We start from the raw sequence: 18,971 nt of genomic DNA, 5'->3' as shown, positions 1-18,971 counted from the left end.
TCAAAAACTCTACTGGACTTGTGTCCCTGCCCCAACAGTTGCCCCCCTTTTTTGTATGGCAAACTGTTTTTGAAACTGAAAGGAGCTTCAAAATCGTGATAGGACATGGGAGGTCAGATATGGGGGTGGGGCAGGGAATGATGGACAAAAGATCTATTTAGATCCAAGCAATTTAATTTCCATCTTATGTTAATTGTACCCAACAGGCTGTAAAACGTGACTGTGATTCATCACCATGTATTTAAAATAGTTGCTAAAATATACTTGTAATGCCTTTTCAACAATCCCCATTAAAATGCATGGGAGACGCATTAGAGCATTGTCATGCCTTTTCATTTTTCCTAAGGAGAAATTTCTCTGGTTTGTGCCTATCGACTCTTCCCCACAAATAATTAAATATCTGTAATACTGTTGTTTTTATGTGAGTTTAACTTTCGTTTCTAAATACGTACTGAATCCAATTTTTATTGAACATGACAAACAGTCTGAGTATGGAATAGTTTAAGAGTGCTTCCAACTGGGCTTAGCGTTGTAAATGAGTCATTCAGATTTCACATATGGCTTCACTGGCAATGGGTGTTTTTTAAAAAATAATTTATTGGATTTTCTGTGGAAAGGGTCTAATTACATGGCAAAAAACAAAGGCTGGCATTTTGATGATTATGACACTGTGTGATCACTGCAGAAAAAACTTGCAATCTCCTAATAAACACCCATTTGGAAGCACCCTTTATGATTAGGGATTTTTTTTTGGGGGGGGGGGGTTCATAACCCAGCCTCATGGAGCTGTTGCTAGAGGTATCTCAGAATCCAAAGTGAGGAAAATTCATTCAGTTCCACTCTATATTCTAATTTGGGGTGTGTTCATATTACCACTTTGCATCCAGTGCGCCCACACTGCTAATTTTTGAAATCACATTAACATGTTGTTAGCCACAATCCTGTAGTTTCTTGACAAGTACTACTGAGGTTTCATGAGGCTTTTCCCTCCTCAAACCAGCTTTAATCTGATTAGAAAACTGGATGCTGAGAAGGCAACAGCAGTTGTGCAGGTGCAGATGACAGCTTCACGAACAAGAGTTCCAGGGGGGTTGCAGGGGCAGGAAACCAAAAATGCCATGTGCATCAGTTGAAGACATCCCTGGCCCCTCCCTAATGTGGAAAACTATGCAAATAAGGCTTGAAACACAGCAGAGAAAAACAAACTTGCTGTGTTTCAAGCCACTAATGTGAGTGGACCCAAGGGCTGCTGCTAATCTTGCCTCCACTGGGCTGAGACAGAAGGCCAGGGTCCTGGCTGATAGTTCTTCCTGCACCAGAAACAATTTATCTAGCTTTGGGGTTTTACTAGTAAAATGGAGCCTTGAAGCTAATAGCACTGTTTTCATGGTGGAAATGGCTCATTTGACTGGACTGAAAGTGTCCCATATATCTTGCACTCTTGTATTGCTACTTATGAAAAAAACTAATGAAGGAGTAACTTTAATCAGGTAAAATATAGTAAATATTGAGATTGGTAGAGAAAGAAAACCTACATTGTATATATTCTGCAATTCAATTTTATTGTAACAAATATATTAAAATTTCCCTCAGATGTCCTTACACAAATCTTCAGAATCCAATATGCTTCTTAAACCTACTTGATTTATAAACACTGGTTTGTGATTAAATTTGCTTGCTGAGTTGGCACACACATAGAGAGAAATAATGTATAAATATCAAAATTTGGGCAAAACTGGACATCTGTGGTTTCAGATAAGTGGTTTTAAAATAATTTTTTAATTCTTCTGAACTGGCTTTCCACTGCTTTTTTATTTTTTAGATTCCACTGATTTAAGATTATGACAATTCCTTCCCTAATAATCTTGTGATGTTGCATTTTTAGTTTGCTGTCCTTTCATAAGTGATTTCTGTTCCCCAGCAAATTGATTAGAGAATCTACACATGCACAGAAAAGTCTACAGATGTTGAAATCAATTTGAATCAGAATCCAGTGACAATCTAGGCTATTAATTCTTGCCATAGCTTTGAAAGCTCTCCCCTTTTTGAGGGGAGAAAAAGATGGCTAAGAAGATGGCTAAGAAAGTATATAGGCAGCAGTGCAAGGCAAACCTTTGAGAGTGTCCACTTGTTGTTAAAAGCTCTCTCACAAAGATAATATATAGTCCTTGCCACCCCAAATAAGGCTGCTTCAAAGGGATGGGAGCTAAGCTGGGAGGCTGTATGTATGGCTGGGAAAAGTGTTTTGAGCGTCATCCTTGGAAATAAACTTGTTATCCTGGGAACCTGAACAACAGACAGGAAGGAGAAAAGGGATTGCTGAACACGAGCAACAATTTTACCAGTGCTTCTGATTATGTAACTCCAGCTACAGTATTAATTTCCTTAGCATACTAGCAAGACAGTTTAACGAACTGTAGCTAGTATGTGAAATAGGACGAGTTCCCTTCTAATCCTGCTGAAAAAACAGGCAACTTTCTGTTCACTGGAAATGATGGGGTTTCTTTCACCTTGGAAGACCAACTGCCATCATTGGAGCAGAAGATAAGCCATGAAATTTCATCAATCCTGGGGGAAGGGATGAAGAAGTTTGCCATTAAATTTAAAGTAGGTAACATTTTGAGCTTACTTATGTCACTTCCTTCATATTTTGAGCCTGTCCAGTAATGGAATTGCATCCCTAAAGCCATATGTTAGAACTAGGCAAGGAAGTCTAACAGTGTTTAATGACACTGAAAGTCTTCAATGATAATTTGAAGTAGCTGCTTAAATTTCTAGAGTTTTTATTGAAAAAAAGGTTATGAAATGTCAGGTATTACCCCTAGGAGGCACTATTACACAATACAAATACATTTATCATGAACAAAACACCATAATAATCTCTCTCTTCTCACATCATCTTTTAAAATAGCCATGACTGAGCCACATTTGTTTACAAAAATGTATGAAGTGTGCATAAAGCTACAAGTATTAACACAGAACTATATTTCATTGCCAATATATGTGCTGCTTTCTGATACTACAGAAATTAATGCAGCCATTCTTATGTTACGTTAGGCATATTAAATGGACATGAACTTTCATATTCTCCCTTTCTCAGCAAAATGATGAACCAAGGAGAAAACTATTCTATGGTATGAATAAACCTTATAACATTTGTGCCTACTACTTCAAATCCAGTTCCATCAAGGAATTTCTTTGAAATTTCTTCTTTGGTTTGATTAAGTAAACTATACATTTTCTGGATTAGTTAATGGTTGAAACACTGGGATGCAGATGCACCAGAGACAAACAACCTGCAAATCTAAAGGGACTGCCTCCTCTTTATGTATCACTTCCATGCACTCTTTTCAATATCTGTGCCACACAAACATTTCCTCAGAACAGAGTGATTTCACCTGTGGCATGCTGTGAAATGTTCTCTTTTAAGAAATTCCATCAAGCCAAGAACTTAAATGGGTAAAGGCCACTCTAAATAAGATTATGAGCTAAACTGATTTTTATTTTGTTTTCTGTGATTTGGCCAATTGCTATCGATTTATACTTTCTATTGATAATTTTGTGGGGGGGGTGCTTCTGCTACTTTGGCTTTTTCATTTTATTTTGCTATGTTGTTGTTTTAATGATATGTTGTAGCCGCCTTTGGTAGTTTTACAAGTAAGGCGGAATACAAAAAATTAAAAGAAAAAAAGGATGAATACTTACAAGAAGCCTCCTCATTCTCATAAGGCCAAACAAGAACAGAAAAAGGGGGTGCTCCTTTTGATAGTACAAGATATAAAATATTAGATTGTTATTCAGAAATATTTGTAGATGTAAAGTTCTCCATCTAAATTTTGTTTTTCGTATCTGCTGTAATTTTATGAACAGATATTATATTTACAGTTCTTGCTCCCATCTTACCTTAGATCTCAATAACTAAACACAGTTGCCAAAGAACATCTTTCTTCCACAGACTGGGCTCTAAAAGTGAAACCCAGCTAGTACCTGATATCAGCTGGCAGTAAATTTGATTCTTTTGTGCCTTTTTATTTAAAGAAGAGAGCATAAGAGGTCCCTATAAATGAATAGTAAAAATACTTAAAGAAGACAATCAATTAAGTTTTCAGATTATTTTATAAAAGGATGGATGAGCTGGGAAGTTTTTCAAAAGCACAAAAAACAAACCCCAATTTTGTACAGGATCAGAATAATGTTAATCAGAAATGGCAATCAATTAAATACTCCCAAACAATTTTTCCACCGTGTAGATATGTGGCTATGGTGTGGTAGGCCTCAGTGGAAACAAACATTTTTGTACTACATAAAAAAGTTAGATTTTCTATATGTTGATTACTTCCCTCAGCCATACTTCAAACAAACTGTATCTCATGTATAAAACAATTACTCTCTTTAGCTAACTCTTCAAAAATAATTCTTTTTGTGTTGTACTCTGCATGCTGCACTAACAAATAAGCTTAAGGTTACTGAAATGCCATTTACCTAGGATCATAAGATGTACTCAAGTTAGAATCATATGACATCAAACCATTTGATTTCTTCTTGGGGAATAGACTGTGCCCTCTACATTAGTGAAGTATATTATTTAATACAAGTTAACCTCAGCACCTTGAAGAGTTGGCATCCAAATCATGGCCTCTTGAGCGAAGGAGGAATAAGAAGGGCTCTCTTCAAGTTAAGCAATGCAAATTAATTGACTTGAAGAGCTTGCAAGTGCCCCCTGCTCTCTCAAAAACTTCTTTCAGTCTTCCTCAGTTCTAAGGGACACTCTTGGGCCCTTCTGGCAAGGAACAAGAGACTAATAAGTGAACTTGGAACTCTCATATGAAATCCAAGTTATTTAAGGCACAGTGCCAGCCCCAAAGCAGGCATTTTGTTCTCCCATGACACTTACATGCTGTTGGGAAAATGCTTTCAGTTAAAGCCAAGTGGCTAATCTGCTGTACTTTGTTTTCAATAAAAAATTAAAAAATTGCCCTCAATGGATTCTTATATTGTCATGCGATCACATCTGCTCTGAGCTTTTTTAATCAAACTACCGGTAACGTGGTATGTGTGTGTGGGGATATCAACCTTCTTGTTATTTAGAAACATAATAATTTTGTTAGCGTATTTAAATAAAAATGTCATCAACGCTTAAGCACAACATTCAAAACTTGAATCAGAAAGTTCGGAGTTTTCTCCCGGAGTTTCCAATCAGTTTACAGTGGATGAAGCTCAAGTGCTGATTCAAATTCTCACACAGTTCAAGGTAGTATTGCATCTGGGTTTCAATACAGCATTTCATTATCCTCTCATTGTTGTGGAGTTGTTATGTCTTTACCCAACAACCAGTGTCGAAAATAATCTACCACGCTACTTACAAGTGATCTGGAGCTCTGTTTTGTAGGTGGCAGGAACTGTCGAACATTGGTTGGTGTTTCCTTTTCAATGGAATGTCGCCTCTGAGGTGGCTGTCTCCTCTCTGGTTGTGGTGTGGATGATATTGGCAAGAATTTCGGAGGCACTATAAATTCAATCAGCATCAATTAGTTCTAAGTAACAGTTTACTTTGCTAATAATCAGATATTTTCTTTTAAGAACAGGACCAATGACATCAAAGGAACCCAATCCTATTGTTCTGATCAAACTGTGGTGATGCTTTAATAAGTGGAACTGCATCAAGTGTTGAACACAATTTTCAGTGTATTTATTATGGTGGCAGATTTATAAAAACAATTCAAAGTCAGCTTCCAAGCCAAAATCTAATAACACCTTTAGGGGAAGATTTATTTTAACACCTTCAGGGGAAGATAACAAAGACGTGGGCTAAGGTTTATTTATAAACCACATACCCTGGAGTGAAATCAACCCAGAGTGAGGCTAAACTATTTCCCCAACAATTCAGGTTAGTTGAACTAATGATTTACCGGTAACTCCCTTACTCAATCCACATCTAAACCACTAGAACTTTGCAACATTTATTCACTACATCGGTGGTTGCTATAAAGATACAGTTTTCAAATAATTAACATATGTACAATTGTACAGACTGTTAGCAGTATTTTCTAATGTGGCTAAAATGATTTCTTGCTTCATTATACCCCATCCCTACAGATTCACATGACTACCAGTGGATTTTGCTACAGCAGGATTCTACACCTAATGAGTAGAAATATTGGGCACTGCTCCCTAGTAATCACAACCTCATCTGAAAGTGTGAAGAGCTTTTTTAAAAAAAAGACCATGGAGTTACAAAAGCATAATCCTCCCCTCCCTCTCCGCTGGCATCACTCTTAATGTTTTGACCTCAAAACAAAACATTTGTAGCTACCCCATAGATGAAAGAGGGCATATGCCAACACAGCTGTTTTGATAGGTGTGTTGCTCAAACACTCCTCATATGGCCAGTATAAATCTATAGAATCACAGGAGATCGTGAGGATTTCAGATGTTCAAGACTTAAAGGTTGATGCAAAGGTTGTCAATAGATCCTGTATCACACCTGTATTTTACTTCAGTCTGTTCCAGATCAGACTCCCTGGGCACCAGGACTTTCCTTTTTTGCCAATTATTTTTATTTATTTTACAAATCATTACCAAATTAATTCAGCTTAAAAGAATTAATCATTACCAAATTAATTCAACTTAAAAGAGTTTTCCACAACCGGTTTCCTGCTCTCCTTACGAGATATGTCCAAGATAGACCCATATTGCTGCACAAGTTTCCTTTAACTTAGTGAATTGGGTGTCCCTTGCTAGAGTCATCTGCTTCTAGAAGTTCCTACTATACTGCACACTTTTTCAAGGGTTGGATTCTTACCCTTTTTCCCAGATATGGTCTCTGGAAATATATCTTCCATTTGGGAGGGAGAAATACTACTGCTGCTGGGTGATTTCTGTACATACTCCTCCTAAAAGAAAGAAAATGGGTCCTTTAGATGTTCTTGCTGATCAGTTGCTTCCACTTTAAAAAGCAGACAACATCTACAATACTTTATTTAACAAGTTCCAATTAAAAGAAATGCTTTAGCATTTCTACTATCTAGTTATTAGCAATTTTTCATGTGCCAGGATCAGAGTTTTTATCCACACAAGGTACAAAAAATACTAGTATATATAGTCACTGGATCACATTAATAAAAATATTGCTAGAAGACCAAAGATTACAAAATCTTGTGGTTGTCCCCCCAAACACCTTTGCTCATATACTTCTTTGCTCTGTTTCCACAAATTTTCTTATGTATATACTCAACAAATATTACTTTTATTCATTTGAATTTAGAATAGAGCTTGTGGCTTACATACTTATAAAGTATAGCATGATTACTTAGCTGGTATTTCTACTCAATATACTATTTTTCCTATTTCTTTAAACTGTATTGATAATTTACTTTCAATTTGTTATATCATGAAATTCAACCTACGGTCTTATTTACATGATACAAAATCCAAGCTGTATGCTCCTGGCTATAAGCATTGAATAAATCACTGTCCCCTGCCAGCAACAGGAGCTTTACATTTTTCTTTTATGGCATCTTCTTTCAAAAATGGAATTTCAAGTTAAATCAGCTATAGCCCAGAAATTACACTCAAGCACTTTCACTGATTGTTGCTTTTGTTTAAGTACTTTATCACCAAATCAAGACATGGCATGGTGGAAATTTTCAAGTCCATATTCCAAAGCAAACTCATTGAAACACAAAGAAAGATTTCTCTGCAGGTCATAACGTGGTTCTCTTTGGAATCCAGATCCACAACAAATACTACAAGGTGGTTCAAGAGCTTCATTTTTAACTTTTTTTTTAAAGGTACAAGCCATTCTGAGCAGCTACAAAGTACAGCTCCTCTTGCATGGATTAAAAATGGAGCTGCAAAGGCCCCCGGAACAATAGTTTGTAATTATGTGTCGTCACTCTGAAGATGATTATATGGCAGGGGGTGGGGATGACATGATTGTCCCTAGAGGGTGAAACAGACTTTAAAAATAAATGTGAACTTGGCATAAACCAAATCTGAACTATCTATCCATCTGTAATCAAGACTTTAACTGAATCATAGAATCCTAGAGTTGGAAGAGACCACAAGGGCCATCCAGTCCAACCCCCTGCCATGCAGGAAACACCATCAAAGCATTCCTGACAGATGGCTGTCAAGCCTCCGCTTAAAGACCTCCAAAGAAGGAGACTCCACCACACTCCTTGGCAGCAAATTCCACTGTCGAACAGCTCTTACTGTCACGAAATTCTTCCTAATGTTTAGGTGGAACCTTCTTTCTTGTAGTTTGAATCCATTGCCCCGTGTCTGCTTCTCTGGAGCAGCAGAAAACAACCTTTCTCCCTCCTCTAGATGACATCATTTTCTATATTTGAACATGGCTATCATATCACCCCTTAACCTTCTCTTCTCCAGGCTAAACATACCCAGCTCCCTAAGCTGTTCCTCATAAGGCATCGTATCCAGGCCTTTGACCATTTTGGTTGCCCTCCTCTTGCATAAGAGATGTTCTGGAATGCTGTTTGATTATTGAAAGTTTTATTACTATTTTATTCAAAACCGGATCCCCTTGTCTTGTGTTTTTGTAAGAGCATTATCATTTGATAATGAAATTATCACCTTGTAATGGTATTATCTTATGCTGTTATGGTTTTGTTTTGTACTTTAGAGGAGAGAGCCTTAATTAATTCAGTTTCTGTTTAAGTTAATTAAGAGTTAACTTTAATTGAGATACTTCTTGTTTGCATTATATATAAACAGTGTTAAAACCTTGATGATTTCATCACAATGCATTTTGTAATAAAAATATTCTGGTATTGTAAGTTTGTCTGTTCCAACTCCTCAGTAGCTGAGGGTGGGGTGAGAAAGAGGTGAATGTTTCTGTTACAAGCATGCATGGCCTGGAAATTTTTATAGGCATCAGGAATGCTACCTGGCTTACTGATGCATGGAAGTTTACTTGTTTGATGGCGTGTCTCCTTGCAATTGCCTCTGTTAGTCAAACAAACTGAATCCCCATAGAACATCCTTTAAGTCACCTGTCCAAGTATTGCTTTGACCTTGAGTCCTAGCAAAGGTTCATGGAAACCTTCTTGGGTTTTGTTCACTAAATTTTAGAACTGGGTTGTTAATCTTAAAAGGAAATGGGGAAAACCTCACATTTTGTCAAGACTGATTCATTACTTGTTTTATTTAGGGGAGGGAATACAGCACTATAACCCAACTGTAAGCTATTACTGAATATAGACAAGAGCAAAAAGAAGGTTGAACTCTGATAGACTTGTGACAGTCTATGATAGAAACTGTTATTCTACAAGAAATGCTATGTGCTGCTATTCAGCCTGTGCTTCTAGAATTTGGAAGGGCTATAAAGTTCCCTGGGACTAGAACAATCAGACAAAACCATGCCAGCACTCCCAAAGACACCAAACATGGACAGGCAAATATCGCAGTGCCTCCTCTTCATTCAGTAGTTTAAAGAATGTGCAGTGCTGGGCACAGGAATCACATGCAACTTATTGAAAGATCTTGCACAGCCCAATGTCTTTGTTGTCTTCACTCTATTTCCTGAACCACCAGCCTTCAAGGGATGCAGGGCAACCAGCTCTGCTGAGAAGCCATTCACCTCCATCTGACCATAATCTGACAGTGGCCATTCCACAAGGCAGAAGGGAAGGGATACAGACCAGTCCATTGACAGAACTGAGAGACCAACAACTTTGGCTCCACCTCTTCTTGAACTTCTCTCTCCCCTCCCCCCAAATGATTATTAGAATAACTTGTAACTAAAACCTAAGTTTGCTTATTTCCTTCTCCCTTAGTCCTATTCCTTTTTGTGTCATGTCTTTTTAGATTTTAAGACTGAGGGCAGGAACTTGCTTGTATTGATCTGTAATTGCTCTGTGAACCTTTTCTGGGTAAAAAATTATTCAACAAACAAATATATAATACCTCAAACAATAAATTGTGATGAAACAGAAATTAATCAATATAAATGCAAATCCTGAAAAGAGGTTTGGACTAACCAGCAGCTTACCTCTGAATCTGAGCTATCCAGTTCAGCCAAAGTGGGAGCTTTCAAAAGTCTCTTCCGTTGTACCGTCAACTTAGTAGCACCAATGCCATTCACCTTTGCTTCTGATGCAAAACTGCCATTCTGACAGCTTTCTGAAAGATTTTTGGAGGCCTCTGGTGTTGATACATCTAGGGGGGAAAGAGAAAACTTATTGTGGTGGCACAGTAGAAAAGTAAACTCCACTTATACTTGTTTCTCACAGAGCAATTAATGCAGAAATTTCACAACTGTGAAATGTATCTATTTTTTCTATAAAATTACAGACTTTGGAGTGCAATGTGGATGTGATGCAACAGAAAAGCATTAGTGGATCGGAGGAGGAAGGGAAGCATGTGACTTTCACAAATGGTACTTTCAAAAACCTGATCTCATTCAAATTATAAACTTATTTGTGTTTCTAGCAGATAACCCTTTTGCTCAAAGTTCAATAAAACCAATAAAATATCAAAACTTGGGGAGCACTTTTGCCCATGTGAACCCTCCTGTACTTCTACGAGACCACAAAGCAGTTTCCCCCCCAGTTGTGCTGAAAGATAACTACGTCAGTAGAGCATGAGACTTAATCCCAGGGTTGTGGGTTCCAGCCCAATGTTGGGCAAAAGATTTCTGTGCAGGGGGTTGGATTATATGACCCTCAGGGTCCCTTCCAATTCTAGGATTCTTCGACCTATTTTTCACTCTCTGCCCAAATGCATATTCTGAATCATACACACATACACATGGTCCCTTCATGGGGTGAAGCAAGTGCCTACTGTCAGCTCCACATGACCGGAGGGCAACAAGGAAGCAAACAGGATTGGCTACTAGGTGGGGAAGCCACCCCTGATACTTCTGCCCCCTGCCTAAGCATCATTTAAAATCAAAGGACTTCCAGCTCCAGCAACTGCTCTGCAATTACAAACTAAAAAAAACTGAACGTCTCCAACCTGGTGCCCATGGGCAACAAGGAAGGCTTTGGTGGGAGTCAGGTTCATGATTTCTGTTTATGGAATATCCCAGGCCCTGTTTGGATGGGTGTTGTAAATAATCTATTCCAATTATATAAATCTTTGCTTCTATTTTTAGAGGCAAATCTACTTTGATTTTGTGAAACTGTGGATAAACAAATCATCCATCCAATATTGCTAAAAATAGTTTTAGCATATCAGCAGCCAGCTATTTACACCTTGCAGAACCCAAAGGAAATTCACAAGGAAACATACACACTAACAGAAAATATAACAAAAAGAAAAGAATAAAGCTCAAGGATAGCTTGAAATGCATTTTACCAGATTAATTTTTGTCACACTTGTAAGTATTTTACAACTGATATGTAGTTGGGGAAAAACATTTGTTTTTTACCTTTAAATAATTATATTACCACTTAAGATATATATTTTAAAAAACCAGGAGTCTTGTGGCACCTAACAGATTTTTGTGGACAACAGCCAACAGATGTACGAAGGGAGCTGAGGGAGGAAGATTCTAAACAGTGAAGTGCAAGGAAAATGATGTGCAGGTAAGTGCAGACTGTGATAGTTATGCTATTTCCACCATCCTTTGCTTTCCTTCGACTTCACTGTTTACATTCCTCTTCCCTGCCAAATGTGTGTATGTACTGTATGTGTGTGCATGCATGTGTGTGTGTGTGTGTGTGTGTGTAGATAAACATACAGACACAACTGCAGGTAACATTTAATGATGAGGACTGTAGTCTATGGAAGTTTATGGGGGATTGCTATGGGTTTGTTTTGTTCTTGTTCTTGTTTTTATTATGTGTTTTCTGTTTTTATTTTGTATTTTAATGCTGTGAACTGCCCAGAGAGCTTCCAGCAAAGAGCATCAAACAAACAAACAAACAAACAAACAAACAAACAAACATCATAATGAATTTGTTGGGTATTTAAGGTGTCATGAAACACTCTATTGTTTTTGCTGCAACAGACACTGGTAACCTCCTGTCATGGGATATATATCCCTACCGTTTCCCAGCTTTTAGTTAACTCAAGAGAATCAAGGCCACAATATCTTCAGACCAGTAAAAAATAGAATAAAATATTGGAAGCAACTGCTTATAACCAATATTCAGACTGAAAATAATTCAAACAGACGGTAAAGGGCAACTTCCTTAAATTTACAGCAAAAAATACAGCTAGCTATTAGATCTCTCACACACCACAAAATTACTGTAAATGCAGGGCTTTTAAAGGCTGTTTTTTGACAGTATAAACTCTGAAAATGATAATGAATTAATTCAATACAGATTAATTTAGTCAGACAAATGGGAAGCAATAGCAGTTACTTCCACTGTTAGTAAGCAATTCCAAGACAAACAGTAGCCTGGCTGCAGAATGTACATTTCTCATCTTGCCAAGATGGAAAAATAGCTATCAAATATCACAGGCTGTGTTCCTTTTTAGAAAATGGCTGAGTTGGATCTTTTTATAGTGCAAGCCTATACATGTCTACTCAGAAGTAAGTCCATTTGTTTTCACTGGGGCTTATTCCTAGACATGTATGCATAAGAGCCTTAATGATATGACATTTTGGTATCTGTATCTACTAAAGGTAAAGGGACCCCTGACCATTAGGTCCAGTCGTGTCCGACTCTGGGGTTGCGGTGCTCATCTCGCGTTACTGGCTGAGGGAGCCGGCGTACACTAAGGTGTAAAACAAGATAATACAAAACCAAAATGGAATTCACCTTATCTTTCTAGGTACAGATTACTGTGTTTACCAAATGAATCAAAGAGAACATAAATTATATATGAACATGAGCAATCATGTAACCATATGCTGTTTGTGTTCAAGAGCAGCTTTCATTGGAAAAGACAATTAGAACAGATGCTTAGGATTTTTAATATGCTGTTTGCCTAGATATGGATACAATCTGGAGATGACAGAAAAATAAAAATAAGTCTCAGAATTGGTGCAATCACAAGGTGACTTCGGGATTATCCAGACTTCCTCTTCCAGGCACAGCTCCGCACTCTCTGTGTGCAGAAAACCCTATTGTTGTTTGCCCCGATTCAGTGGTAAAATGCAGGTTTGGACACAGAGCTTTAAAGTGCTGACCTTTGCCTAGAAATGTGGCACAAAAGGAATTGTGGATGAGCATGAAATGCATTCCCAAATGCATAAGAACATGAAATGCATTCCCAATTCAATATGATTGTGTGGCTAGTCCATATTTAAACATGTGGCTAGTTATAACTTGAAAAGGCCAACTTCAAAGCTAGGGTTATGAATTTGACTTGTTTCAATAAACCATAATTTATGATTAACCACGTCAATGTAACCCTACATGCTGCTAATCAAAAACAGAATTAAAAACAACTGATGTCCTCAGTGTGGTTATGCTGGAGTAGCAGTAGGGTAGCTGGGTGAAAATTAATTTTGTGTTTTTTATTTTGCTTTTTATCAGTTTTCTTACTTGATGAACAAACACAGACAATAAAATAACCAAAATAATAAAATGACAGCATCAAACCAAAAAGGAAAAAAGGAAAAAAACATACTAAAAGCATACATACAACCATGCTTTTTGTATGTTAACATTATGTCTTTGATCAAATCCACTTTCTTAGGAGAAATCCTAGTTCAGGCCTTTTCATTTAATTAAGTAGCTGAATACCAGGAATTGTGCACCGATATTAAAGAATCTGTTCCTAATCTTCTTAATTTCCATAAACAGCTTCCTCTGTAACTTCCCTGTTAGTATACAATGGGTTCAAAGAATAAGAGTTATCATTTCCTCTGAAAATAGTTCCCTGGTGGGATCTTTGTTAAATTATTAATTACTGAATCCTCTTTGCACAGCTGGTCGAAACATCAAGTAATTTATTTGAACCATTTCAAGATCAATTGAACAACTGCTTCAGCTTCAGTCTTAAAAAGTATTTAATTTACAAGCTCTATGGAAGTGGATTTCCAGTTACATTTTGGGGGAGCGGATAATCCAAGAATAGCTAGATTACGGGAACAATCCATCTCTCCCTTTCTTGTACCTCAGTTCTTCTATCTTCTAGTTAGAACCTGAATTCAAACCAAAATAAAATGGGCAGCACTTCACATACATAAATAAAATTACATATAACGTGAAATACACTCCCTGTCACCTTCTTTTACATAAAACCACTGAAATGCACATCTTCAAAACAAGAAAGCAGCACTTTTAAGCTAAAAACAGAAACAAACAAAAAACCTTCCTCTCCCAACACTTCTGTCTAACCAGCTGCTAAAACTGACTAGAAGTATCAATTAGAAGGGTTGTCTAAATTTAAGAGGCGAGGAAAATATGAACAGCAAGCATGACCAATGTAGTAACATATTCTGATAACTTTAAAGTCAGTGACTCCATAGGCATTCCCCATGTTCCTCTAACACACACTGGCACACACCAAGAGATGGAACAGGTCTTCTGGGGGAAACCAAGTATGGCAGCAAAGGCTTAACGCAACACCCTCCTGGAGAGTAAATGTCAGAAACCTGAGGGAACTGTAGTGGTTACAGGGTGGGAGACAACTCTCAGATGGGGGAACTGGATGGGCTCACTTTCCCTCCTGTTGCAGCCACTCACTAGTTCACACAAATTCAATAAAAGGTGGCTAGAATGTACCGCCTCCCCTTTCTGGTGACAAAGACAGCTTGCATGGGACGGTTCTACTGGAATGTTTGATGGGCCATGAGATTTGACTCCTTCTCCTTAGTGTCCCCCCCCCCCAAATCCGATTTATACAAGGGAGATTTTGTAATAAAAATCTAAGTATAACCAGGCTGTGAAAATTACACAGCCACATAGGTTTTGGGCTAGTGGCTTGTCCAATGTTGAAGGACTAATGTAGAGTTGTGTTTCTGTGGCAACCTGTTGAGGTATAAATAAAACAAGGGGCTTGTTAAACCAATGGTTCTTGTTCCTACTGCCTGTACAGACAGATTTTCATACCCTTGATCTTCCCAAGAGTCTATCTGATGGTTGACATACTTTGGTGTCACCTTCAGCAACAGGATTATGAAGAGCTGCTGGAACTCTTTTCAGCTCTTGATAGAGATGAGACCTTCCATTACTTACAGCCTCCTATCACATCCTCTTTACTCACTCAGTCTTTACTCAAAACACTGACCCCTACTGCTGCTCAGACCATCTCAAAATACTTCTTCATCCACATGTCCACTCTGACTTTAAGCCCTTGTTTCCTGTTACAACCCTTCCTCCAGTTCTACCAATCTTCTGCACTCTATTTCCCTTCCTTCCCTTTCTTGCCCCCCACTCTCAGTTTTAAGACTGTAAGTTCCTTGTAGAGACTTGGCTGTTCTTTACCAATGAAACTCTAAGGTGTCACGTACAGCAATGGTACTGCATAAACCAGAGGTTTGCAACCTTTTTGGGTCCATGGCTCCCTTGACCAACTACATTCTTTCTGTGGCACACCTGTGAGGCTCAGAAGCCCAGTTATGTCACCCCTTGCCTGCAAAGCTGGCAGCCGCTCACCCCTTTTTGAACACCCTCCCCTGTGGAGTATTCATCAGCCTCTTCTCTTCTCTCCTTGGGAGTCCTCTGAGCAGCTGTGGCTGCCATCCCTGGTCTCACACTGCCCCACAGGGGCCTGAGAAGCACCCCCTGGCCAGTCCCAGAGGCACCATTTGCCTGGAGAGATTGTAGCCAGGGCTGCTGCAACAAACAGCTATGTAAGCCTTTGAGAGGCAGAAACGTGAGAGGGCATCAGAGGAGGGAAGGAGGGAAGGAAAGAGGAACAGAGACCAGTGTTGCCCACGGCACCCCGACTATCATTCAAGGCACTCCAGGGTGCCACAGCACACAGCTTGAAAACCACTGGCATAAATGATTAATAATGATAGTAATGAAGATAACAGAGCCTAATTCAAAAACAAAAACTATGCTTAAACTATTTGGACAAACATTGTAAAAAAATAATACAAATAAGACTACTGCTCTCTTTTTTGAGGGATTCCCTATTTGTAAACATCAAGTCATCAGACAAAACAAGCAGGGATGTTGATGATGATGAAAGCACCAATTAACATGGAAGCAAATGGAAATATTCATTTTTAGACAACTGAATAAAACACATAAATACAGCAACACAGTTAAAGAAAACTCCTGAATACAGACTATTCTTCCTTAATCCAAAATCATCATAATTGAAGCTTGTGCTGATCATGTGCTAGCCCACTTCTATCCACAAATTCCTCAATTTGCTCCCCAAAAGCACAACTCATAGGAAGGTTTAGAATTCAGACGATAAAGTACCAACATCACATTTCTGTGTGATGCACATGCCTGCCTGTTATAATTTTTTAAAAACAGAAACAGAAAAGCAAAAGCTTTTTAGATAGTATTCAAATCCAAAGCATGGTTCAAATCTGTAACATGTTAAATAGTAAATCTACAGCATATTAATGTATTAGTGTGAAAGGTTATGGGTCAGATTCAACAGATTACAAGTGGGTGTCCATTTGTGCAACAGGATTTCGCCTCCCTTTCCTCCCCACAGCAGCCCCTCTGGAGTAGATTTTGGGGGCATGCAGGGGGGCTGAAAGGGGGAGAAGGAAACATGAAGCATTGTTGCGCAAGCAGGCAGATATCACTGGATGTCACCCTGTTTAATGTAGCACATATGATTTTAGTAATAGAAAAGAGAGTATCTACTGAAACAACTGCATAAGGTTATGAGTTCAAGAAAGAATAGTAAGTTCTCATTTTATCTCCCTTCCTTCTCCCCTCTTCCATGTGAATTCTCCTTCGCTTAGATTTTCAGAACTAGCCATGGCTAATGTTATGCCTGCACTAGAATCTTTGCTAGCCCTGCTTAGCTCATCCCTGAGTTCTGAAAGCTACTTTTAATGATGGTTGCAAACTCTGATTTGGTGCTTACCATGGTTAGATGAAATACTAGTACACATGTGATATTACACTACATCATGGTTCAAGCCCACTGTGAGCACCTGCTGTGGTCAGGTAAATGCTGGGGCTCATAGGCCCCAGGAAGGCCATTCAGGGCTAATGCCAGACTCTGAAATAACTCTTCATTTTATTTGTTATTTTTTTAAAACCAAAGTGGCATCCATGCTGCAAAGTGGCTGCCAAGGCTGCATCCACCCACCACCTGCTTTTCCTCAGAATGCTTTTGGGACCTGATGCCAAGAGGTATTCTGGGAAATGAAAATGGCAGGTGGCAATACCCTCAGAAAGTGCTTCACTTTGCACTGCACCTGCCACATTGAGAAAACATGTTAAGAGACAAAGATACTTGTTAAGCTTATATGATGCAAAGTCCAGGATGATATGGGAGGTCCTAGGAGGGGCTTTGCTCCTGGACTCCTTCAAACCTAGCTCTGATGTTGCCATATGAAAAGGAAAGGAAGGAAAATTCACATGTGAAAGTGGAGGGAAATTGCATGAGCCTAGAGGCCACTGCTAATCGTGGTTAGAAGATCATGCCTGTCGTTGGTTCATGTATGAAGGGAGTTCTGGACCAACACTCTTGTGGAGTGTACAGTGAACCAATTGGTACAGTGAACCAACAGAACCAATCTTCTATAAATGGTTTGTGAATAAATTCATAAGAACACAAGAAGAGACTACTAGATCAGGCCAATGGCCCATATAGTCCAGCATCCCATTATCACAGTAGCCAACCAGATGCTTGCAGTAAATCCACAAGAAGGATTTGAGCACAAGATTCAGCTTCATGGAATGTCCACATGTTCTAGTGTTATGAGAGAGGGAGAAAAACTTTTCTGAAAAACTTATTCCATGCCATGCATAATTTTATACTTGTCTATCATGTCACCGCTTACTCACTTTTTCTCTAAACTAAAAGTCCCAAATGCTGCAACCTTTCTTCATAGAGGAGTTACTCCTTCCTTTGGGGTGCCCAGTCATAGTAATGGGTATTTACTCAAATATATTATACTAGCTCTGCACTCTTCTACAACTACAGTATTTTTAAAATAAATGTTTACACAAATGCTAATGATTTTAGTGTGTATTTCAGATGATATTTAAATTAAGCTTAAAATCTGCAGACTAGGATTTGGAAAAACATCCCTCAGATGTTTTTCTTACATTAAACAAAGAAATGGAATGGAACACGATTTACAGTTATCACAATAACCACGTCAGGTGCTGTAGCACTTTTTACCTGACAAGTCAAAACTGTAAGACATGCTAAGAGGCCGGATTGCTGGAAAAAGAAAAGAAAAGAAATCAAAATGACAAAAGAAAAACAATCTGTTTTTAAGGGAACACAAAGAAAACAGAAGGTTAGTTTAAATGAGAGACATTTCAAATTTTATTATATAGGCCTAAATCTGAAATGAGTCAGACACTTTTTCTTTACAGCAGTAAAGGTGTAAGTGTAAACACTGCAACAGCATCATGGGAGATTGCAAATACATTAACACCTGGATCCTAAACATATATTTCCCTGGAAGGGTCAGTTTAGCTGATATTAACTCCACATGCAGAGCACACTGAGTATGATATTTAAAAGATCTTTACTGCATGTGCAGCCCCCAATATGTACGTCTATAATATACCTACAGTATTATTGTTGCACATTCTCATCAGGGATGATGCTGGTGTACAGATACTCTGCATAACTGGGCTGCACATGTGGTGATAATCTTTTAAACATTACACTGCCTTCACATGACATTGCCATAAGTAAAGGCTTTCCTGAAGCCTGCATGCAGGATTAATACCTTCTAATTTGGCCCAAAGTCACATCGATTCCAGTAAGGGCCACTTGACACATGACAAATTACTTAAATGAGTGTAGAAAATTGCATATAAATCTTTGTGTACACTGTTGCATACAAAAAATACACATTTCTGTTCTGACTGCTAGCAGGGAAAAACAGACCTGCATTTTTTCAGCTTTGATTTTGTAAATTTTATTTTATATTTCAAAATTAT

The 18,971-nt window shown here is 38.3% G+C and overlaps 1 protein-coding gene across 7 annotated transcripts in view; it reads right to left on the bottom strand.

The window, feature by feature from the left end:
* SPIRE1 (spire type actin nucleation factor 1) overlaps nt 1–18,971 on the bottom strand; it is an 89,537-nt gene that overhangs the window by 11,994 nt on the left and 58,572 nt on the right. The window contains exons 9-14 of one of the 7 annotated variants that reach the window (XM_033154855.1): nt 18,196–18,237; nt 10,013–10,179; nt 6,803–6,893; nt 5,364–5,506; nt 3,706–3,759; nt 2,113–2,286 (exon numbers count right to left, since the gene is read on the bottom strand). In XM_033154855.1, coding sequence (XP_033010746.1) covers nt 2,113–2,286; nt 3,706–3,759; nt 5,364–5,506; nt 6,803–6,893; nt 10,013–10,179; nt 18,196–18,237 — 671 coding nt within the window. The remainder of the gene's footprint in view (nt 1–2,112; nt 2,287–3,705; nt 3,760–5,363; nt 5,507–6,802; nt 6,894–10,012; nt 10,180–18,195; nt 18,238–18,971) is intronic. The other 6 variants (XM_033154857.1, XM_033154859.1, XM_033154856.1 and 3 more) reach the window with 6 other exon arrangements.

This window comes from Lacerta agilis, chromosome 7, assembly GCF_009819535.1.
Source record: "Lacerta agilis isolate rLacAgi1 chromosome 7, rLacAgi1.pri, whole genome shotgun sequence".
Classification (NCBI taxonomy): Eukaryota; Metazoa; Chordata; class Lepidosauria; order Squamata; family Lacertidae; genus Lacerta; species Lacerta agilis.
Note: the sequence above shows the minus strand (reverse complement) of the source record. Positions and strands in the feature narration are given on the sequence as shown.